The sequence below is a fragment of the Sinohyriopsis cumingii genome, chromosome 10 (genome assembly GCF_028554795.1).
Source record: "Sinohyriopsis cumingii isolate HCF-2022 chromosome 10, ASM2855479v2, whole genome shotgun sequence".
Taxonomy (NCBI): domain Eukaryota; kingdom Metazoa; phylum Mollusca; class Bivalvia; order Unionida; family Unionidae; genus Sinohyriopsis; species Sinohyriopsis cumingii.
The window spans coordinates 94,673,328-94,697,725 of NC_142970.1; the positions used below are offsets into that span (position 1 = coordinate 94,673,328).

General features: G+C 35.7%; 1 protein-coding gene across 1 annotated transcript in view; it reads left to right on the forward strand.

The window, feature by feature from the left end:
* LOC149790601 (uncharacterized) overlaps positions 1–24,398 on the forward strand; it is a 400,967-nt gene that overhangs the window by 54,069 nt on the left and 322,500 nt on the right. The window contains exons 5-10 of the mRNA XM_089972700.1: positions 593–736; positions 2,186–2,311; positions 9,995–10,064; positions 12,579–12,700; positions 17,879–17,995; positions 20,894–21,106. Of these exons, the coding sequence (XP_089828826.1) occupies positions 593–736; positions 2,186–2,311; positions 9,995–10,064; positions 12,579–12,700; positions 17,879–17,995; positions 20,894–21,106 (792 nt within the window). The remainder of the gene's footprint in view (positions 1–592; positions 737–2,185; positions 2,312–9,994; positions 10,065–12,578; positions 12,701–17,878; positions 17,996–20,893; positions 21,107–24,398) is intronic.

A 24,398-nucleotide genomic window follows, 5' to 3' on the forward strand; every position in this document is an offset into this window, starting at 1 on the left:
TATTGGTTGATGACAACTAATTATTTATAAAGTGTTTGAACATTATTAATTTCTCTGCTTTTGTGTTCAAATGTGCTCTCAGGAAACAGCCTTAATGGAACATCCCACAGAATAAAGCCCTGTTGATTTTAATGCATGTTAAAATTATGGTTCATATATATATATATATATATATATATATATATATATATATATATATATATATATATATATATATATATATATATATATATATATATATATATATATATATATATATATGTATATATATATATATATATATATAATTTAACCCTAGGTAATGTTAATTATGGTCCACATATGTCCAGTTTTATCCTAGGTAGTGTTCTCTATGGCCTTCACATTTCAAATTTACCCCATAGTTATTTTCTTTATGGTCCACATACATAACATTTTACCCTAAGTAAAGTTTTTTTAAAGATTCTTTTGCATCAATTTGAATCTTAATAATGTTCTTTGTTTTCTTCACATGTCAAATTTAACCTTAGGTGATGTACTTTTTACCACAGTATATTCCTGATACTTTAGGTTTAACTGATATATTGCTCATTTTAAGCTGTGTTATTTGTAGGTCAGACAGCATGTGTGCAATGCCCTGCTGGTAATGAGTGCCCAAACCAACAGACCCCTGTTAAATGTTCTGCTGGATATTATGCCAGTGCTGGAGTGGGATACTGCTCACCTTGCCCTGCAGGGCAGTACAGCTCAACGTCAGGTAATTTGCTTTGCTTTATTCATTTTGTATGAGCATTTATGGTCATATAATTTTTTAGCCTTCCCAGTTATCTCTCCAGTGTTTGGCTGGGATGCTGTTCACTTTGTACTGGAATGGAAGTCTAGTTCTACATCACCTGATGATGATGTTTGTCCGTCAGTGTCGATGATGACCATTCAGTGTCATTGATTCACTGGGGGTGGGTCTGGAGATGGCTGATCAGTCTAATCCAGGCCCAGAAGAGTTTGTGGCAGTGGGGACATGGATGTACAGGTTGCTGACTGGGAGTCGCGGAATTGCTGTTCCTGGACTTGCGCAGGTCATGTTTCTCAGCTGCCTCAATCGGTCTTTTCTGCTCAAGGGTTGCCACACCGGCATTGACTTGACTGCCAAGTAGATCGATCGGCAGTGACACTCTCCCAGCTGTCAGGGTCAATGCTTAAGTTCTTAGGGAGGCCTTGAGGGTGTCCTTGTACCTCTTTTTTGACCACCATGAAATCTCTTGCATCACCTAACTGTAGACTGTAATGGGTACACTATGGCATAGCTTATGGAAGTTATACCATGACATAGCTTATGGAAGTTATGACATAGCTTACGGCAGTTATTACATGACATAGCTCATGACAGTTATACCATGACGTAGCTTATGATAGAATGTAATGTTTGTACACTATTCAGTACAAACATAATGTGTTAATGATGGATATTCAAACCTTGAAACTCCATATATATATATGACATGTGCTATGAAATTTGTTGCAGCTACATGCTAAAGTATAGGATCATATGCTTGGCATTGTACACAAAGTCTAGACTTTATATATTGTGGTATAGACAATAATCATAAAGGTTAGGGACATATGAATAGGGACCCAATGGGGGGAGGGGTTACTATTCTTGAAGTTACCAATGTCTTTTTGGATATTTACGATAACCATGTTTCATCCCCCAATTTTTCATCAGGCAAATTAGATCAGAATGGTAATCTATTCTTTTTTTCTTCACAAGTCCATTGAACAACTTACTTTGAAAATGGGAATGGAATGATATTAATTGGAAGGTCCCAGGACATTAAGCAGTATAAGTTTTTGAGAATGGCAACTTAAAGCAATAAGAACCCTGATCTGCCATCACTAATATTGTGGCAAGGCAGGGTCAGTAATTTTGTTTGACTGATTAGTCCTTACATCATAGACCCAGATATGCCAGCACATTATGCAATGAGAGATCTGTCTTTGCTGGTAACATTTTGATTCAACTAATATGTGAATATATTAGGGGGATCATATGTACTGTTTGATGATACATTTACATGATACATTTACATGATATATTTGGATGATACATTTACATGATACATTTACATGATACATTTGCATGATACATTTACATGATACATTTACAGAAGTTGAATGATTAGTCATATTCTTTTGCACATATTTGCAGGCTCAAGCAGTTGTCAAACATGCACCATAGGACATTATTGTACCAATGCTTCATCAGTGCCTGTTGCCTGTGATAAAGGTTATGTTGCTGCTGCAGGATCGTCTAGCTGTACCTTGTGTGCTTCAAGTAAATATGCAAATTTGTATATTTTGTAATTTAATTGAATAGGTGAGTTCCATTGGATATATTAGACTACACTACATATAATTTTAATGAATAGGCGAGTTCTATTACACTCTGCATATAATTTCATTGAATCAGTGAGTTCCATTATACTGTACATATAATTTCATTGAATAGGTGAGTTCCATTATACTGTACATATAATTTCATTGAATAGGTGAGTTCCATTATACTGTACATATAATTTCATTGAATAGGTGAGTTCCATTATACTGTACATATAATTTCATTGAATAGGTGAGTTCCATTATACTGTACATATAATTTCATTGAATAGGTGAGTTCCATTGGATATATTATATCTTGGAACTTTGTATGCCAATCAACAGTCATTAATGGCCACCATTAAAAAAAAATACAAAAGCCTTGAAACAAATTCTTTTTTAATAGAATTTAATAAAACTTGATAGAAAGAATCATGGTATAAGGCCTTTCAAGTTTGTAGGCAAGATGTCTATGCTCCATTAGGGACTGACACATAATGGGATTGGAATCTCTTGCACCTTTCATATTGCATTTGCTATAGCTGTTACAGGAAGTTACCTGTGCAAGTATTATATTACATTTTTACCTGGGCAAGCATTATATTGTTTTTTTACCTGCACAACATTATATTGCATTTACTATAACTGTTGCGGGATGTTACCTGGGCAAGCATTATATTGTATTTGCTATAGCTGTTGCAGGATGTTACCTGGGCAAGCATTATATTGCATTTGCTATAGCTGTTACAGGAAGTTACCTGTGCAAGTATTTATATTACATTTTTACCTGGGCAAGCATTATATTGTTTTTTACCTGCACATCATTATATTGCATTTACTATAACTGTTGCGGGATGTTACCTGGGCAAGCATTATATTGCATTTGCTATAGCTGTTGCAGGATGTTACCTGGGCAAGCATTATATTGCATTTGCTATAGCTGTTACAGGAAGTTACCTGTGCAAGTATTTATATTACATTTTTACCTGGGCAAGCATTATATTGTTTTTTTACCTGCACAGCATTATATTGCATTTACTATAACTGTTGCGGGATGTTACCTGGGCAAGCATTATATTGCATTTGCTATAGCTGTTGCAGGATGTTACCTGGGCAAGTATTATATTGCATTTTTACCTGGGCAAGCATTATATTGTATTTGCTTTAGCTGTTGCAGGATGTTACCTGGGCAGGCATTATATTGTTTTTTTTACCTGCACAGCATTATATTGCATTTGCTATAGCTGTTGCAGGATGTTACCTGGGCAAGCATTATATTGCATTTTTACCTGGGCAAGCATTATATTGCATTTGCTTTAACTGTTGCAGGATGTTACCTGGGCAAGCATTATATTGCATTTCTACCTGGGCAAGCATTATATTGCATTTGCTTTAGCTGTTGCGGGATGTTACCTGGGCAAGCATTATAGTGCATTTTTACCTGGGCAAGCATTATATTGCATTTGCTTCAGCTGTTGTGCGATGTTACCTGGGCAAGAATTATATTGCATTTCTACCTGGGCAAGCATTTTATTGCATTTGCTTTAGCTGTTGTGGGATGTTACCTGGGCAAGCATTATAGTGCATTTTTTCATGGTCAAGCTATCTGTGGTGCTTCTTACATGCAGTGAATTGTTTACACTGTCAACCACACCGATTGTTTATCTTTATAACTCATTAGCATAAATTGTACAGTTCTGATCCTTTTCAAACTTTCAAGTAATTAACATAATTATTTTACATGGTATTAGTTAATATGCCCTATAACATGCAATATCCAAAATGCCTTACATAGTAAACAGATTATACTGTCAACCATGTTGGCTGTTTAACTTTAAAACTCAATAACATAATCTGCAATTCTGATCTTTTTCAGATATTCAGTTATGTCTTATGTCAGTTATCAGTTATGTCTTATGTCAGTTATCAGTTATATCTTATGTCAGTTATCAGTTATGTCTTATGTCAGTTATCAGTTATATCTTATGTCAGTTATCAGTTATGTCTTATGTCAGTTATCAGTTATGTCTTATGTCAGTTATCAGTTATATCTTATGTCAGTTATCAGTTATGTCTTATGTCAGTTATCAGTTATGTCTTATGTCAGTTATCAGTTATGTCTTATGTCAGTTATCAGTTATGTCTTATGTCAGTTATCAGTTATATCTTATTATATTCATGAGCGAAAATGCCTTATGTGGTGAAAGATATTTTGTCAAACCAAACATCAGCACTCAGTATTTGTACCTCCTTTACTTTGGACTAGTTATAAGCAAAATGAAAATGTAAGTTACAAACAAAAAAGAATGCTTAGGTGGTACCATTGAAACTTTCAGATAATGGACAATAACTTGTTCTTATTGAAATGAATAGACTCACCTTATTTGCTTACACATTTTTCACTCCAGCTTAATCTTGCAAGATTAAATGATTACACATTAGCTTATAGTGGCACTGCGATATCAACCAGGAATTCTAATCATTTTATTTACAAGTCCCTGACCCATCCAGTGTTTTACCAAAACTTGAGAAACCTTTAAATAACTTCTAAAAAACTGATAAACTGAATTTGATCATATGGGACAGAAAGAGGGCTGTCGTTGTTGTGGGGTTTAACACCATTTTTCAGCACATGATTGGCTATGTATGGCGGCCAGTATTAATGGTGGAGGAAGAACCCTGGAAAACCCCGGGAAGAACCACCAACCCATGAGAAGCAACTGGCAAGCTTTCTCACATACCCACATTGGCTGAATCCTGGATTTGAACCCACACAGACAGAGGTGAGATGGCAGTGATCCATAACGGAGAGCGCTTTAGACTACTGGGCCACTCGGGGCCCCAAAGAGGGCTGTCAGATTTATACAGCTAATAATTAGAATTGGGCCAGAAGGGACAGAGAATATCCTGGTATGGAAGGTCGTCAGGTTTATACAGTTAATAAAGATCTGCTGTACATTTGGGTCACTAGTACTAAAAATATAAATATTCTTTAAACTATTTCTTCTCTCAAAGCACTGAATAGAATTTGTTGAAATTTGGTACAAGGCATCCTAGTATGATGACCTTTTAAAATGATACAAATGATACTGATCTGCAATCCAATATGGCCACTGTTACTAATAATAGAAAAACCTTTCAATGACAATTTTCCAAAGCAAAACTTAAGTAGGGCATGACTAGATTGGACAGAAAACATCCTGACAGTGAGGAATTTAAATTGGGTGCAACTAATGCTGATCTGTGGTCAAATATAGCTGCAATTACTAAAAATAGTAAAGCCATTAAATAACTTCTCCAAAATCTAGTGAACAGAAATGATAAAAATGAATAGAATGTGTCATGACATGAAATCCTTTCTAATTTGTAATTTGTATAAAATATCATGATTCACCATCAATTATGGCCTGTTTTACTAAAAACAAATAACCTTTATGCATTTTCTTCTTAAAAAGGCACTTTAGATAATTCAACTAAATTCATTAGAAAACATCTAGCATAGAGGGCTTCCAAATTGTCATAATTGACATTCTGTTTTAGATATGGCTAGCATTACTACAAATACGAAAACTTTTAAACATTATGTTTTTCCAGAGCTGCTGAATAGAATTTGATGAAACTTGTTTGAAAGCATCATGGCATGAGAACCTTTCAGATCTTTCAGTCTTCAACAAACAATTCCAGTGCACCAGCAAAGTATTTTGTCACAGCTACTAAAAATAAAGTCACAGCTACTAAAAATAAAGGCACCTTTAAACAACTTCTCAAAAACTGCTCAACACAATTTAACCACTTTTAACATAAAGAATGCTGGCATATAAGACTTTAATTTTTTTTTACATTTGATGCTGATCTGTCATCAAATATAGTCAGCATTCCTAAAATATAAAAATATCTAAGGTGGCGCTCACCAGATAATATGTGCTTTTGAGAGGGTGACGTATGTAAGGTGAAGTAGTTCGCATTTAAAACATGCACAGTGGAGAGAATGTTTGCATACCTCTATGCTACATTAATGTAATGTGGATGATATTTCTTTTGGATATTGTACTTTTGGAAATTTTACATGATTTAAGCACACTGCTAACTAAAATGACTGCTCCCTTGTGTTAAAAAATCAGTCTGAATTAGTCTAAAGTACACTATACATAGCAGCTATTAAAATAGGGAAAATGAATTTTGCCAGACTAGACAATACCAGCTTCTGAAAGTGCAATGAATGAATTACCAAATATATAAAATGTAAAAAAAGTTATCGGCTCTTTTTTATACAATTGACCTCTGAAGTTCAGGAAGTGAAAATGACCAAGTAGAGCTAGCACTTTTTTGAAAGGTGCACATTTGAAGTAAGGCCAAGCTGTATACTCTATAACCCATAGTACACCCATCAATCATACACCAAAATAAAGGGAATTAAAGGTTCTTTGCATTATACCTAAGATATACAAGGTCTTTTTTAAACAGCCAGTATAACCAGTGAGGAAAGCCGGGGACATTCTTTTTCTTTAAATTCCTAACCCTATGCAAAATGCGAAACTGTATAGCGCCACCTTAAAGAAAACAAAAAAATGTTTGCAATTATTTTTTTTTATTTTCATATAATTATGTATGATGTTCTGAATAAAATGGTACATTCATATTGCATTTAAGCATGAAAATAAGCTAATTATGATCGTTTTTCTCTTGCTTACATAATTTGCCATGAGGTATGTTTGTGTGAGTAGTGACCTTAATTATGGGGAAATTAGAAGACTTAGAATATAGGAATAGAGTCAACTTAAATTTAAAACTGTTGCAATAAGTGACAGAAATATATGGTGAACATGTTTCTTTTCATTTATTTGCAATGAAATAAAAAAATAAATGATGAGAAAGTGAATTCGCTTCTTCCATATTAAACAATAGGCAAATATTTTACACTTTGACCTTTGACCTTTATGAAGCTGATGAGTTACCTCCCTTTTCTAATTGTAAAATTCATTGTTGATATCTCAGAAATAATTCTGGCTAGTTTCATGTTCCTATCATTCAGCATAACATTGGTTGCTATGTTTACAAAATGTAATGTGCATTCTTAAAATAGCTCACTTTTATCATGGGGGGGGGGTAGGCTGGACTTGTTAGAGACTCTGACACTCATAAATACTGTTCTGTGGGGAAAAAGGCAGGAGAATTATTCATAAGGATTGTTTTGATGCTTGCGACTTAAATGTTTCAGCCATATAAACATAATTAAATCATAAAAAAATAATACCTACATCTTCTTTATGGTGGCGCTCACCAGATAATATGTGCTTTTGAGAGGGTGACGTATGTAAGGTGAAGTAGTTCGCATTTAAAACGTGCACAGTGGAGAGAATGTTTGCATACCTCTATGCTACATTAATGTAATGTGGATGATATTTCTTTTGGATATTGTACTTTTGGAAATTTTACATGATTTAAGCACACTGCTAACTAAAATGACTGCTCCCTTGTGTTAAAAAATCAGTCTGAATTAGTCTAAAGTACACTATACATAGCAGCTATTAAAATAGGGAAAATGAATTTTGCCAGACTAGACAATACCAGCTTCTGAAAGTGCAATGAATGAATTACCAAATATATAAAATGTAAAAAAAGTTATCGGCTCTTTTTTATACAATTGACCTCTGAAGTTCAGGAAGTGAAAATGACCAAGTAGAGCTAGCACTTTTTTGAAAGGTGCACATTTGAAGTAAGGCCAAGCTGTATACTCTATAACCCATAGTACACCCATCAATCATACACCAAAATAAAGGGAATTAAAGGTTCTTTGCATTATACCTAAGATATACAAGGTCTTTTTTAAATAGCCAGTATAACCAGTGAGGAAAGCCGGGGACATTCTTTTTCTTTAAATTCCTAACCCTATGCAAAATGCGAAACTGTATAGCGCCACCTAAACAACTTCTGCAAAACTGGTGCATAGAATTTGATCATGTTTAATCAAAAGCTTGATGGTATAAAGGCCTTTCCATAGAATTTGATCATATTTAATCAAAAGCTTGATGGTATAAAGGCCTTTCCATAGAAGTTGATCATATTTAATCAAAAGCTTGATGGTATAAAGGCCTTTCCATAGAATTTGATCATATTTAATCAAAAGCTTGATGGTATAAAGGCCTTTCCATAGAATTTGATCATCTTTAATCAAAAGCTTGATGGTATAAAGGCCTTTCCAGTTTGTTCAAATGATTTAAATCAGCCCTTAAATACAGCATTACTAAAAAAAGAAAAATCTACAAATAACTTCTTGTCCAAAACTGACAGTGACAGAAGGCATCCAGGTATGAAGTTAATGCAGTCTTTGCAAATGATGCCAGTCCTTCATCAGATAGGGCTGCCATTACTAAAAATAGAGAAATCTTTACTGGCTTGTCCAAAAATGCCTAATGGAATTTAAATGCAAGCATCATGGCTTGAAATCCTGTCTTGTTTTGTGTAACTGATGAGGATTAGTATCAAAGATGACATCATTATTAAAAATGTGTGTGTGATTTGGATTTTTAACATAGCTTTAAAAAAATTCAGTCATATTGCTACGATATCTGCAGTGTGACAGTTTATAGTGATGCCTAGCACTGGGGCATCATGCCACAGACATGTAGCATGATGTCTCACCCAGTCACATTATCCTGACACCAGCCCGACCAGTCCTAACACTAACCTCTTAATGCTGAGCGTCAAGCGAGGCAGCTGTTAGTACCATTTTTGTAAGTCTTTGATATAACTCGGTCGGGGATCAAACCCACAACCTCCCGCATCCGAGGCAGATGCTCTTACCACTATGCCACCAGAGTGGTTTATTAAAAATAGAAGAACCTGTAAATAACTTTTTCAAAAAATTTTCATTAGACAATCTGACCACATTTGATAGAAAACATACATTATTTGGTAACTATTCCTAAGAATAAAAAAGCCTTGAACAATTTCTATTAAAACCTGTCAACAGAATTTAAACAAAGTTTACAGAAAGCATCCTGACATAAAGAACTTTTAGATTTGTACAAATGATGTCAACCCACTGCTAATAGTAGAAAGAAACATTTGCACAACTTTAGTTTTGAAAAAGTGCTAACATTTTTCGACCAATTTTGTCACAAAGTGACCCTTCAGGAGGGACTTTCAGTATCAACAATAAATGAAGATACAAAAACCAGGGTAACCTGGAAAAAAAAATGTTTTCACAGCATTTGCAATAAATAGCTATGCAAAAAATTCCAGCAGAAAGCATTGTATCGACTCAGACCTTCAGTATGCTATTATGACTTATCAGCTGGGTGAGTGTTCTCAGGCATACTTGGGCCTCATGTTGTGTATGTGAATTCCATTGGATATATTATATTAAATTAGATTAAACTGTATATTTTGTTTTATTGAAATGGAGAATTCCAATATATATATATATATATATATATATATATATATATATATATATATATATATATATATATATATATATATATATATACATGCTTGACTGTATGTTTAGTTTTATTGTTATTGATTAGTTCCATTGGATAGATTAGACTTGATAACACTGTCATTCAGTTTCATTTTCATATTCATTGGATAGACTAGATATAACTTTTTTTCTTTCTTTCCTTTTGCCTCCATCTAGATAAAGTCACAGATACAAATCAACAAATGTGTGTGGATTGTCCAGCTGGATATGCTTGCACAGATCCCACGTGAGTACTTTAGTAGCAGCCGTGATGGTGTTGACACCAAGACAAAGGGGGGTTCTTATGTTTTCCATGAGGCTGCTTGGATATATTGAGTTATCCTGAGACTTGGATTGCTTCATCTTGGTTCTAATCTGTCTCTACATTGATTTTTATTTCTCGCTTATTGTTTTAATTTATTTTATAAATGATTCAAAGAGCATTTTCTTAATTTGGACAAGCGTGAACCTTTTTTGCTGATATGCAGATGACATCATTTGTTATGAAATTAACATTGTCTAACAACTAAGCTGAGGGTTGTCATTTACATAGATATAGCAGTTACTGAAGCTTGCTGACAGAAGACTCAAGAGTTCCATAGGAGACTCAGGAGTTTCACAGTAAACTCAGAATTTTCACAGGAGACAAAGGAATTTCACAGAAGATTTGGGAGTTTCACAGGAGACTTAGACTAGTATCAAAAAAGATAGTCCACCAGATCTAGCTGAACTCAAACAAGAAAATAAAAAATGTTATAGCAATGTGCAAGATGTTTTAGTCACATTGGTGAGAATAATATATGTTCAAAAACTAGATATCATTGTCTTGCTTTGATCATTTCTTGTTATCTATTCAAAAAATTTCTATTGTTAATTCTTAACAAAATACAAGTTCTGGTCATGTTAAATATGTTATTATTATTGTTATTATTATTATTATTATTATTATTATTATTGTTGGGTTCAGGTTTGTCAAACCTACAGTTTGTTTTATTTGCAAATGATGCTTGGTGCTGCAATGCAAAATATATTTATTAATAGTGACTTCCCTGATGGACCAAGAGAATTTCTTTTATTAAAACCAATATGAGAACTTCTCAATCCATGATGAAAACCATTTGCAGACTTACAGTGTTAGATCCATCATCCATTACCTGCCACAATGCTATTTGAAAAAGCTGTAATACTAATTACTATTGCAGTGTGATTGCCATTCTGTAAGTTAGAGTGGGATTGTGTATGTTTGGCTCCTATGGTTGATGTACTGGGGTGGGGTCAAAGACTTTTCCTGACTGCACTTTTCTACAAGTAATTGTTTTGGATTCTGACCCATTAGTCACCATCTTGCGGGACAGTCGGTAGGGTACTGGGTCAGGGAAAAATGTCAGACTAGTCAAGTTAAGCCATATCCCACATCTATACCAACTACTTATATAGCTTTCAGTGTTTCATTATATTTATCTAATCAGTATGGGTGAAGAACTGATAAGCCAAATTCTCAGAAGACCCATTTAACACAAAAAAGTTGAAAGAAATGCTCCCAAAATTGGACCAAAGGAAAAAAGTAAACCTTTATTATAATCTACACCAACCATATATCTTGCTTACACAGTTTCAATAAAATCTCTGAAGAAGAGTGGGAGAAGAAGCAATGGTGAACTGAATTCATGAAATACCCCTTTATATTCTTGCAGTAATGCAGAGTGTAATATATTTTGATGTTGTCCATCCATCCATTCATACACCTATCTGTCTGTTGCAAATTTCATTGCCCCATAGTAGCTTGAGATGTCCACCATCCATTAATTTGTCTATCTGTCTGTTACACATTTCATTGCCTCACAGTAACTTGAGATGTCCATCTATCCACACCTACATAATTTAGGGAATAGCTTGCACTTGGTGAACTCTTTCAGTTTTATGGTTAAAAGCCCCAAAGGGCAAGGTTGATTTGACTAAAGCAAGAAAAATAGCTTCCTCAGATTGACAGTAGTTTTATGTGACATGCTTGGACTAAACGTTGGTGTAAATAAGACTGCTTCTAATTTTGTGGTGAAAAGGTCAGTGGTCATGATTACTGTCACTGAAAAAAGAACAATTGCATCCCACACAGTAACTTTACTTGTTCATCACTGACCTGGACCAAGCTATGTGGCTGCCTTGTAATCAGGGAAAGGAAAATGCCTGTTAATTTTAGAATCAGAAGGTCAAATGCCAAGATGATTGTGACTGATGGAAGAAAATGGTTTCTATGTAAAAAATGTCATTATCCACACAGGAGACTATACACACAAGGTGTGGCTTATAAGCCTTCAGGTGCTCCTCTTTTCAAGAAATAGACCCCAAAATAGTCCATAGAGAGAAAGTAAAGCCTTACTGTGCATCAACACCAATCTTTATCTAAGTAACAATGTTTCAGTCGAATACTTCATGTAGCGTTTGGGTAGAAGTGATGGTAAACTGAATGCTAAAACAGTTCCTCTCTTGGGAAAACTTTGTATGAAATTTTCCCAAAAATGAACCAGAGGAAGAAAAGTAAAACTTTACTTTGCATCTGGTACAGCCACATATCTAGTCTACACAATTTAAATATTACCTCCATATGGTGTGGGAGAATCAATGAGTGATGATGGATGAATGGACAGACAGACAGACAGACAGACTAATGCATGGAAATCATGAGAATATCCACACCCTTTATTGAATTGTAGGAATATGATGCTGACTTATACCCTTATTGGATTCTTGATTCCTTTTACAGATCTTCACCAACAGCATGTGCCAATGGCTCATATTCTATATCTGGGCAAGGTACCTGTACCCAGTGCCCTGCAGGATCCATGTGTCCATCAACTAGCACAGCACCCACCATCTGTGCTTCAGGTGAGAAAGAAAGGGAGACACAAAGGGGCAGGAATTTTAAGGCCTTTTCTGGTCAACAAAATTCAAAGTTTTTTTTTCACATCCCTTAATAGGTGGCATAGAAATTTCTAGGTGGAAACCCCATGGAGGGAAACACTTTGAAACATTAGATTTCGTGATATATCATCATGGAACATGCTATTGGGATTTTTTATTCTGCCTCACTTAACTGTTACCCTGTGTCACATAATGTCACAGTAGTCTTTGATTGGTGTCTTGTTTTCAGGATTGCATCTGTAAAGTCAGCAGCCAATATTATGATGGTTTAATTTCAGAATTGACATAATTTCAGAGTTTTAAACATGTTTCTGAATTTTTATTTCAACTAATACTCAAAATTCATTTCTAAATATCTATAATGTTCAATGGCTTTTAAATGCATTAAATAATTAACAGTGTGGATTGGTATGAGAAACTCCACTCGCAGGGTCATAATTCATGGGGATGCTTTGGTAGCTCATAATTCAATGGTTATTTTTATTTATAATTCTAACCCAAGCCAGCCCAGGTTGTCAGCCTCAGTATATCCTTGGGAAAGGCACCATTTCTTTGTCATGAGTTAACCAATAATGTATTAAGAGTGTCATTAAAAGCTGGGAAAACAACAAAAGAAAAACAGGGTCATATTACAGGAACAGGAGGTCAGCAAAGCGTCAGTCTTTTTCTGATCATTATGACTCTATGGCTGGGAATATTTCTGGGATGGGTCATCAATATTTTCATAACAGGTATTTACAGATGCAGCTAAAATGAATTCAAAATTGAATGCTTTCCTATACAATATGGCATGTTTTCCAACATATGCGTCATAAAAGGTTGCAAAGCTCATATGGTTTTCTTGATAGTCCCTGAAAGTTTCAGATGGTTTAAAGGTTGCATGGCTGTAACAAGATAACCGGGTTGGATTTTGGATTTATAACAGAACACTTTTGATGGTGATACAAATAGAATGTTTTATGATGAATGACTTGAATGAGAAAAGATTTATGATTAATATGTGTGTATAAGATCCAAATGTGGACAAATTAACATAATCTGCACAAACCTAATAATGCAACAAATGAAAATACAAATGAATGACCTTACACAGTACAAGGTCAAAGGTGAATGATTCACAGTAATTTCATACGACGAAAAGAATATGTTTTACTCAAATAGTAAAAAATGAATTAACTCAGATAGTGAAAAATGAGTATTTATTCAAATAATAAAATGATGAAAACAAAGCGACAGATATCATACAAAGTATCTTTACAATCCCCAAAACACTGGGTATTACAAACCCCCAAAATTAGCCCACGGCTAAAAGATTACATGCATGGAGTTACACACTCCATCACCAGCACACTTTGCTATCAGTCACACTGGTCGATCAAGCCATCAGTATTCCAGGTAGTCGCTGACCACCATTCAGTTCCTTGGTCAATCAAGCAATGAGTGCCCACCAATTGGTCAGCAATGCCCGATCACCTACTACTCAACCAGCAACACTATTCACTCAGCTCTACGGGTGGTTTGGTTCAGCTTTACAGCTGCTTTGGTCAACTTCTATGGTTAGCTCTACAGCTGGTACCACGTCGACTCCGGTCAGCTGTAAATACATCTAAAAAAAATGAAACCCGAGTACATACATTTAATAAATAAAGGGATTTATACAAATCCATAACAGTGGCATCCATCTGCAACCAGTATAGTCCCTTATCAACCATTACATAAAGTACCAGCTGCTGAAGGTCAGTGTTGCTTGTTATACTGATTACTAGTAACAAACTACATAGGGACAGATCTGTTGGCACATTACATGAAGGTAGAGCTGGGTCTGTGCAGTTTGCAATTGGAGCTGACCTATAAGAGAGGCTATTATATATTAGTGGCTTGTGACTCTACATCTTGGGACCACTCCAGTGGTCGAACCCAAGCCAAGTCATACCAAAGTCTTATAAAAATGGTACTTGCAGCTACCTCATGTGGTGTTCAGCATTAAGAGGTTAGTGTTAGGACTTGTTGGCCTGGTGTCAGGATATCGTGACTGGGTGGGACATGATGCTACATGTCTGCAGCATGATGCCCCAGTGCTAGACTTCACTATAAACTGCCACATTGCAAACATAATAGCGATGTGACTCATATTGTCAAAACTACATTAAAATTCCAAAACACAAACACACACACACACATTTATCTTGGTGTGAGTTAACTTATGACACTACATCATGTCATCCAATTTATCTTGGTTAAGGTTGACTCCATGAAACTACCCCATGTCTTCCTATTTTGATATTAGTGTGAAACTGATTCATGTCATCCTATTTATCTTGGTGTGAGTTGACTCCATGACACTACATCTTGTCATCCTGTTGATCTTAGTGAGTTGACTCCATGACACTATATCATGTCATCCTGTTGATCTTAGTGAGTTGACTCCATGAAAATATATCATGTCATCCTGCTGATTTTAGTGAGTTGACTCCATGACACTATATCATGTCATCCTGATGATCTTAGTGACTTGACTCCATGACAGTATATCATGTCATCCTCTTGATCTTAGTGAGTTTATGACAATATATCATGTCATCTGATCATTTTAGTGAGTTGACTCCATGACACTATGTCATGTCATCGTCTTGATCTTAGTGAGTTGACTCCATGACACTATATCATGTCATCCTCTTGATCTTAGTGAGTTTACTCTATGACACTATATCATGTCATCCAATCATTTTAGTGAAATGACTCCATGACACTATATCATGTCATCCTCTTGATCTTAGTGAGTTGGCTCCATGACACTATATGATGTCATCCTGTTGATCTTAGTGAGTTGACTCCATGACACTATATCATGTGATCCTGTTGATCTTAATGAGGTGACTCCATGACACTATATCATGTCATCCTGTTGGTCATTGTGAGTTTACTCATTGACACTATATCATGTCATCCTGTTGATCTTAGTGAGGTGACTCCATGACACTATGTCATGTCATCCTGTTGATCTTAGTGAGTTGACTCCATGACACTATGTCATGTCATCCTCTTGATCTTAGTGAGTTGACTCCATGACACTATATCATGTCATCCTCTTGATCTTAGTGAGTTTACTCTATGACACTATATCATGTCATCCAATCATTTTAGTGAAATGACTCCATGACACTATATCATGTCATCCTCTTGATCTTAGTGAGTTGGCTCCATGACACTATATGATGTCATCCTGTTGATCTTAGTGAGTTGACTCCATGACACTATATCATGTGATCCTGTTGATCTTAATGAGGTGACTCCATGACACTATATCATGTCATCCTGTTGGTCATTGTGAGTTTACTCATTGACACTATATCATGTCATCCTGTTGATCTTAGTGAGTTGACTCCATGACACAATATCATGTCATCCTGTTGATCTTAGTGAGGTGACTCCATGACACTATATCATGTCATCCTGTTGATCTTAGTGAGTTTACTCTGTGACACTATATCATGTCATCCGATCATTTTAGTGAAATGACTCCATGACACTATCTCATGTCATCCTGTTGATCTTAGTGAGTTGACTCCATGACACTATATCATGTCATCCTGTTGATCTTAGTGAGTTGACTCCATGACACTATATGATGTCATCCTGTTGATCTTAGTGAAATGACTCCATGACACTGTATTATGTCATCCTGTTGATCTTAATGAGGTGACTCCATGACACTTTATCATGTCATCCTGTTGATCTTAGTGAGTTTACTCTATGACACTATATCATATCATCCAATCATTTTAGTGAAATGACTCCATGACACTATATCATGTCATCCTGTTGATCTTAGTGAGTTGACTCCATGACACTATATCATGTCATTATGTTGATCTTAGTGAGTTGACTCCATGACACTATATCATGTCATCCTGTTGATCTTAGTGAGTTGACTCCATGACACTACATCATGTCATCCTGTTGATCTTAGTGAGTTGACTCCATGACACTATATCATGTCATCCTGTTGATCTTAGTGAGTTGACTCCATGACACTATATCATGTCATCCTGTTGATCTTAGTGAAATGACTCCATGACACTATATCATGTCATCCTGTTGATCTTAGTGAGGTGACTCCATGACACTATATCATGTTATCCTGTTGATCTTAGTGAGTTTACTCTATGACACTATCTCTTGTCATCCGATCATTTTAGTGAAATGACTCCATGACGCTACATCATGTCACCATGTCTACAATGTCATTTATGTATGCTATTTTTTCCCAAAGTTTTTATATTACAAGGTTGAACTGTACTGTCATGTTAAATAGTAATTATTTTGGAAAAAGAATGCTGTCTTTGAAAACGTAAAATCTTTCTTAAAGTACTGTGTTTATTAGGAACAATCCAAACAGTTTATCCACCATTTATTTCTGACCACTATTTCAGAAAAAACAATTAATCTCTTGACATTATGATGGATAGGGAAATCCCACCATTGTACACATAAATCTGGGGATAGGTTCTCTGTATGCCTTGCTCCTGCCCATGAATTATGTCCTCTGCTATGGGATTTCCCAGTCTCATACCAGTACTATTATGATCCCTATGGTGGGGTTTCCTTACCATACACTGATACTGTTATGACCTCCATTGTGGGATATCTTAACACACCAATACATAGCACAGATTATGTTGTGAAACTTCAAAACAGACAGACTTCCCAATGATGTTGATGTATCATTTAACCAATGAAACAAGTCCTGGATAGGATACAAAAATATGTCAAAATGTTGCTTTAACAGGGCAATAAGGAGTCTTTTGGTGCTAGTTTTTTCATTGTTAGAGTTAAATTATGCTGCAGAAACATCTCATCAGATATAATGATATTACTCATTTATTTATTTTTGTGATAGGATGATTCTTTTTAACAGAAATGTTTTCTAACTTAGTGTCAACTTACTGCTCTGAAATTATTTTTTTTTTTTCACTTTTAAATCATTGTGTATTTCTAAACATATGTTGAAGAGGTTATCAGTCTCAGACATTACATGCTATCATTCTATCATTTTACATAGTTAAGGAAGAGATCATAATCTGCATAAATTGTTCCCAGAAAATCTGGTTAGGAATGTAACATTTCCCTCTCGCTCCACAGGTAAATATGCTGTGGCTGGAAGCACAACATGTACAAGTTGCCCAGCAGGGTATGCATGCAACTCAACAAGTGTGGCTCCATCCAAGTGTCCAGCGGGGAAGTACAGCCCTGCAGGAGGTCAGTATACCGGGGGAGAGAGAGACATAAAATGAGAGATTATGCTAGCAAATGATATGATAGAGAGAGAGAGAGAGAGAGACACAGAGAGAGAGAGAGAGACACAGAGAGAGACACAGAGAGAGTCACAGAGAGAGAGAGAGATTGTGCTTGAACATGATGGGTGAGAGTGATATGTACATAGATAATTAAATTATGCTAAAAAATTATTAGTGAGAGAGATGTACATTGATAGATTGTGCTAGAAAATATTGGGTGAGAGAGATTAAATACACCACTCCCTCGATAACTCGTGCACATCGGGGTCCAGAAACATCGACTGCACTATAAGTGAGGCGCGAGTTATCGAGGGACCTATAAAATAAGCCCAAAGCCAATAAAGTGATTGACGACATAACAGAGAAATAAGGGGGGGGGGTAGGCAGATTATACTGTTGAATACTCACTTTATAACCGTTCTGAGATTAAATGTTAATAAATATCTCTTCATAACGGTGTACTTTATTATTTCCTCATAGGACAACATTAATTTCAGGATAAATTACAGTATATTGAGGCGATCATCGAAAACATTATTCCACGTGGTTTCCGTTCGCTTAACATGTGTACCACTTCACACATTGTGTACTACATCACTATCACTAATTTTTATGTTGAATTGGATACATTCTAGTTTTATTGTTTGATCCAAATTAGACGTTTTTTCATATACAAAAGATCGACTCTTTTTGAGAAACAGTGTCGATCGAATGATAGATAAATATTTTTGAATGTGATAGAAGTAAAATGGAAAACAGAAAAAACAAGGGTTAATCAGTACAGACGTATTTAATTGGTCTACAAATTTAAAACAACGTAAATTAGAACAAGTTAATACTTGCCGTTTGTGCCACGCTTGACAAATATCAATTCACTTTTTGAAAAAATCAGTTATTTTTTTGTGTATGTGTTACTTCTTGGTTTCTCTGCCGCCGAGCAAAATCCCTCAGATTTCTCAACTGCATGAGCTTTACGTAGTCAACATTTTGGGTCTCCAGCCACCTTATGGCAATATCAAAATATTGGATTGCTTCCTGTGCAGAGGGGTGGGGGGTGCAACATCTAAGTCTGCATCACTTTCAACACTTGTGTTACTCCAGTTAGAATCGTCTTCTGCTGCAAATTTGTTCGCTATATAAATAATTATAGTTTCATCTGACATGTATTCGGCTGTGGGGCAATCACTGTCAACACAAATCCACTCCTCCATATCATCAAGAGAAACGCCCATCTCAGGACCATGAGTCTGTACAAATTTCTGCCAAACAGACTCGGCATTAATGACATCAGTTTCACTGAAACATTCGAAGTCACTATCATCGTTGTTGTCTCTGTTACTGTTTTGCTTTATGTCAAAGGCAGCTCCAAGACCCTTAATCCAGCACCCGAGGTCTCTTGTAATCGATTTTTTTTTTAATGCAACAAACACTTCCCCAAGTTGTTGATCAAAACAAAGCCGGCATGTACATGTAATTAGGTTCTCACAGAAGTACTCACGGGTTTCGATGTGACGGCTGATTGACTCTTTTCATGTTTTCAATGAACAGAATATGTTGTGATTATAATGTTTACACTGAGACGGAATTAAAGGATTAGAACGTGACTTTCACACAGGAAGACGTTTAATTGGTGTTTATTTCATTCTCTGTTGCCACCTGTTAGCATTTACCAGAAGTTTTCATTGATCGCTATTTCACCAGACTGTTTATTTACAGTATACTGACAACTATTTATCATAAAAACTTACATAATATATGATATCTTTAAACAGAGGTCTCGCTAGGATTTTAAAACCGGGTCTTTCTGCCTCTGAAGTCAATCACTAAATATCAGTACATTTTCTCACTCGGCCGCTAGTCAAAGCCTTTGAACTAGCCGCCTAGCTGTTGCATCATGTTCGTTTTTGTTTTTTAATGTACTCTTATAAAATGGCAACAGTACATCATAGAGTCTTTCAGTCACTGAATTCTGTCATTGTAAATATCAGCACAGTTAACTGATCAACACATTATCCCACAAAGCAGGTGGCTGAAACAGGACCGGCAAATCTTTGAATTTTCCTGCGCACCTATTACATGCGTACGGAGGACTCCCGCCTCAGTGATTATCTGCATCCCAGATCAAAAATTGGCATCCAAATACGCCTAATTAAGCATTTTCAAGATCTCTGAAATTAATTCTTCTTTAGAACTTGCAAATTTCAAAATATGGATTATATTTTTACGGGCATTAATCACCATTTTCGATGATAAAACCATTAATGTATCAAGGTTTAATTTATCAATTCTTATCGTAATTTTTTCATGTTCAGCATATTTTAAAGATATTTTAAATACATTTTCTCTGGAAAAAATCGGGAACCAAGACGGACACCGTGTTATAAGCGGGATCGCGAGTTATCCGGGCACGAGTTATCGAGGGAGCGGTGTAGTTTGATTAATTGTGCTTGTAAATGATGGGTGAGGGAGCGATGTTCGTAAAGAGATAGATTGTGCTTGAAAAATGATGGATGAGAGAAATGTACATAGACTGACAGATAACAGTAGAAAATTATGGGTGGGAGATATGCAAATAGACTGACAAATTACATTAGAAAGTTATGGGTGGGAGATATGTACATAGAATGAAGGGTTATGCTAGAAAATAATGGATGAAAGAAAGAGAGTTGTAGATAGATTAAAATATTCATTTTTCGAATGATGAGTGAGAGACATTTAATAGATGGATTATGCTAGAAAATGAATAGTCTAGCAAGATTTTCATTGATTTATAGACTGTGCTGGAAAATGATTAAATGTTTTTGGTTTGTAGTGCAGAGTTTGTTCAAGGTTAAAGCCTTAATTTGTTTTTCTTCTTCAGCCACTTCATGTACTTCATGCAGTGCAGGAAAATACTGCCCTGCAGGATCAAGCTCAGAAACTGCATGCCCCAGTGGATTTTTCTCAGGGCCAGAGCAAGGATCATGTACACAGTGCCCAGCTGGGCATTACTGTACATCAGTGGCAAATACCACCTGCAATGATGGATACTATTCTAATGCCGGAGCCACAACCTGCACTAAATGTCCAGCAGGTGGGTATTTAACATTCAGTTCTGTTTATTTCATGGTGGCCTCTTTTCTGCTTTACAGTCTACTTTTGCAAAACAGTTGATGCAGTTATATTTGTGTCTGACCCATCTTGGCATCTTGGGACACATGTATTGCTATGACAACAGTAATTGTAGGGGTGTTAAACTTTTGTGCTGAAGTTCTTGTAAGTCAGATACGTGGTTACATCAACACGTAGACAATGGGCAGACACAGGTATGGTTACATCAACACACATACACTGGTCAGGCTTAGGTAAGTCAGATACATGGTTAAAACATTAATAAACACTGGTCAGGCACAGCTAAGTCAGTCACATGGTTAATACATCAATACACAAACTGGTCAGGCACAGCTAAGTCAGATACATGGTTACATCAACACATAAACAATGGCCAGACACATGTAAGTCAGATACATGGATACATCAACACATATACAATGGTCAGACACAGGTAAGTGAGATACATGTTTACATCAACACACAGACATTGGTCAGACACAGGCAAGTCAGACACATGCTTACATCAACACACAGACATTGGTCATACACAGGTAAGTCAGATACATGGTTACATCAACACACATACACTGGTCAGACACAGATAAGTCAGATACATGGTTACATCAACACACATACACTGGTCAGACACAGGTAAGTCAGATACATGGTTACATCAACACACATACATTGGTCAGACACAGGTAAGTCAGATACATGGTTACATCAAGACATACACTGGTCAGACACAGGTAAGTCAGATGCATGGTTACATCAACACACAGACACTGGTCAGACACAAGTAAGTCAGATATATGCTTAATATATCAATACACACAATGGTCAGACACAGGTAAGTCATATACATGATTACATCAACACACATACACTGGTCAGATGCAGGTAAGTTAGATACATGGTTACATCAACACACAGACATTGGTCAGACACAAGTAAGTCAGATATGTGGTTACATCAACACACATACACTGGTCAGACAAAGGTAGGTCAGATAAATAGTTACATCAACACGCACACACACACTGGTCAGACATAGCTAAGTCAGATGCATGGTTACATCAACACACATACACTGGTCAGACACAGGTACGTCAGATGCATGGTTACATCAAAACATAGATAATGGTCAGACACAGGTAAGTCAGATACATGGTTACATCAACACACAACACTGGTCAGACACAGCTAAGTCAGATGCATGGTTACATCAAAACATAGATAATGGTCAATCACAGGTAAGTCAGATATATGGTTATATCAACACATAGACACTGGTCAGACACAGCTAAGTCAGATGCATGGTTACATCAAAACATAGACAATTGTCAGACACAGCTAAGTCAGGTACATGGTTAATACATCAATACACATACTGGTCAGACACAGCTAAGTCAGATAAATGTTTAATACATAAATAAACACACTGGTCAGACACAGGTAAGTCAAAGACATGGTTACATCAACACACATAAACTGGTCAGACACAGGTAAGTTAGATACATGGTTACATCAATACACACACTGGTCAGACATAGCTAAATCAGGTGCATGGTTACATCAAGACATAGAAAATGGTCAGACACAGGTAAGTCAGATACATGGTTACATCAACACATAGACATTGGTCAGACACATGTAAGTAAGATACATCCTTACATCAACACATAGACAATGGTCAGATGCAGGTAAGTCAGATACATTGTTACATCAACACTTAGACAATGGTCAGATGCTGGTAAGTAAGATACATGGTTAACACATCAATACACACACTGGTCAGGCACATCTAAGTCAGATACATGGTTAAGACATCAACACATAGACATTGGTCAGGCACAGGTAAGTCAGATACATGGTTACATCGACACACATACACTGGTCAGACACAGGTAAGTTTGATACATGGTTACATGGCTTGTAGGGATTTCAATGCTCTATGTCCATGGCATAGTGTCCTCCACCACAAATAGTTTCTGTTACTAATAATAGTTTGTATAGATGGGTTTCAATCCATCATGCCCATATTTCTTTAGGTAAGATTTGCAATATTAATACTAATTTTGTTGCAACTCTTTGGTCTTAAACTAAGTAACAGAAAAGAATGAAAACCACCAAGTTGTAAAGTTCAACAAATAATGTATTTCCCTAGAATACAAAGTGAAAATTTACAATGAACTTAAGTATCATGAATTAAATCCCAATTGTCCTAAGTCCCATCACAAGTCCAAATGTATGAGCTTCCAGGTGAATTCCAGTGGTATTCCAAAAAATATCTGATATTGAATGTGTTGATGTGCCTGTAGTCTTGAAGGTGCTATTGTGCAAAGGCCTGGAATGTGGTGATGTGTTAACAGTCTTTTTGATGTATCGCAATACTATAATCTCACTATAATTCCAAGTTAATATTTTAATTCAAGAATATTATTGAGCACTTTGTAATTCCAGTGAATAAAAATTTGAATAAATAATTCCGCCCAAATTAAAAACTATGCACAGCAAAAGGACTGATTCTTGTTCAGATCTCAAGCCAAAAATGAAAAATCCCAATGTAAATAAGAGTTTGTACCCTGCTACTGGATTTAGGTCGTGATCACCATTTTCTGAATATACTTTGTCAGCTTTATGTAAAATTTGAGTTCTGGAAGTTTCTAAAGCCAAAAGCAAGACCGTATCTTTAACTCAAATTGAAGTAGAGATGTTTATGTAAACTTTGTGAGTGATTAGGTAAAATTTACACATCGATAAATACCCAACCATGATTATTTAATCCTAAGAATATTCCAATTTACTTCCTTTCTAGCATCAGATCAGCATATTTAATCAACAAAACATTCACTTTTATATACATTGAAGTTTTCTTTCATTAGCCTCTTAACTGCAATAGAATATATAGCCCTATCTTTGCTAGCCAAGATTCATCAATTCTTTATACAGTGTTATGGGGTAGAATGTCATAGCAGGTCATGCCAGTGATATATTGTTATGGTCATTATTTTAATATATAATAAATGGTTGTTGCGGTTAACTAGAAATATTCCTTTTTTCTTTTTAAATTACATTTGCGTATGGCATATATTTTTATAGCAATGTTGTTGTTATATTCTACACATTTTGATCTTTCAAAAGCGAAATCATGTCCAATTTTAGAGGTTTACATATGACCTTGACTTTTAGTAACTGCTGCTTTAACATGTTGTCAAGGTGAAATGCAATAATTTCCTAAGATTGGCTTCTAAAGCCTGCCATATGCCTTC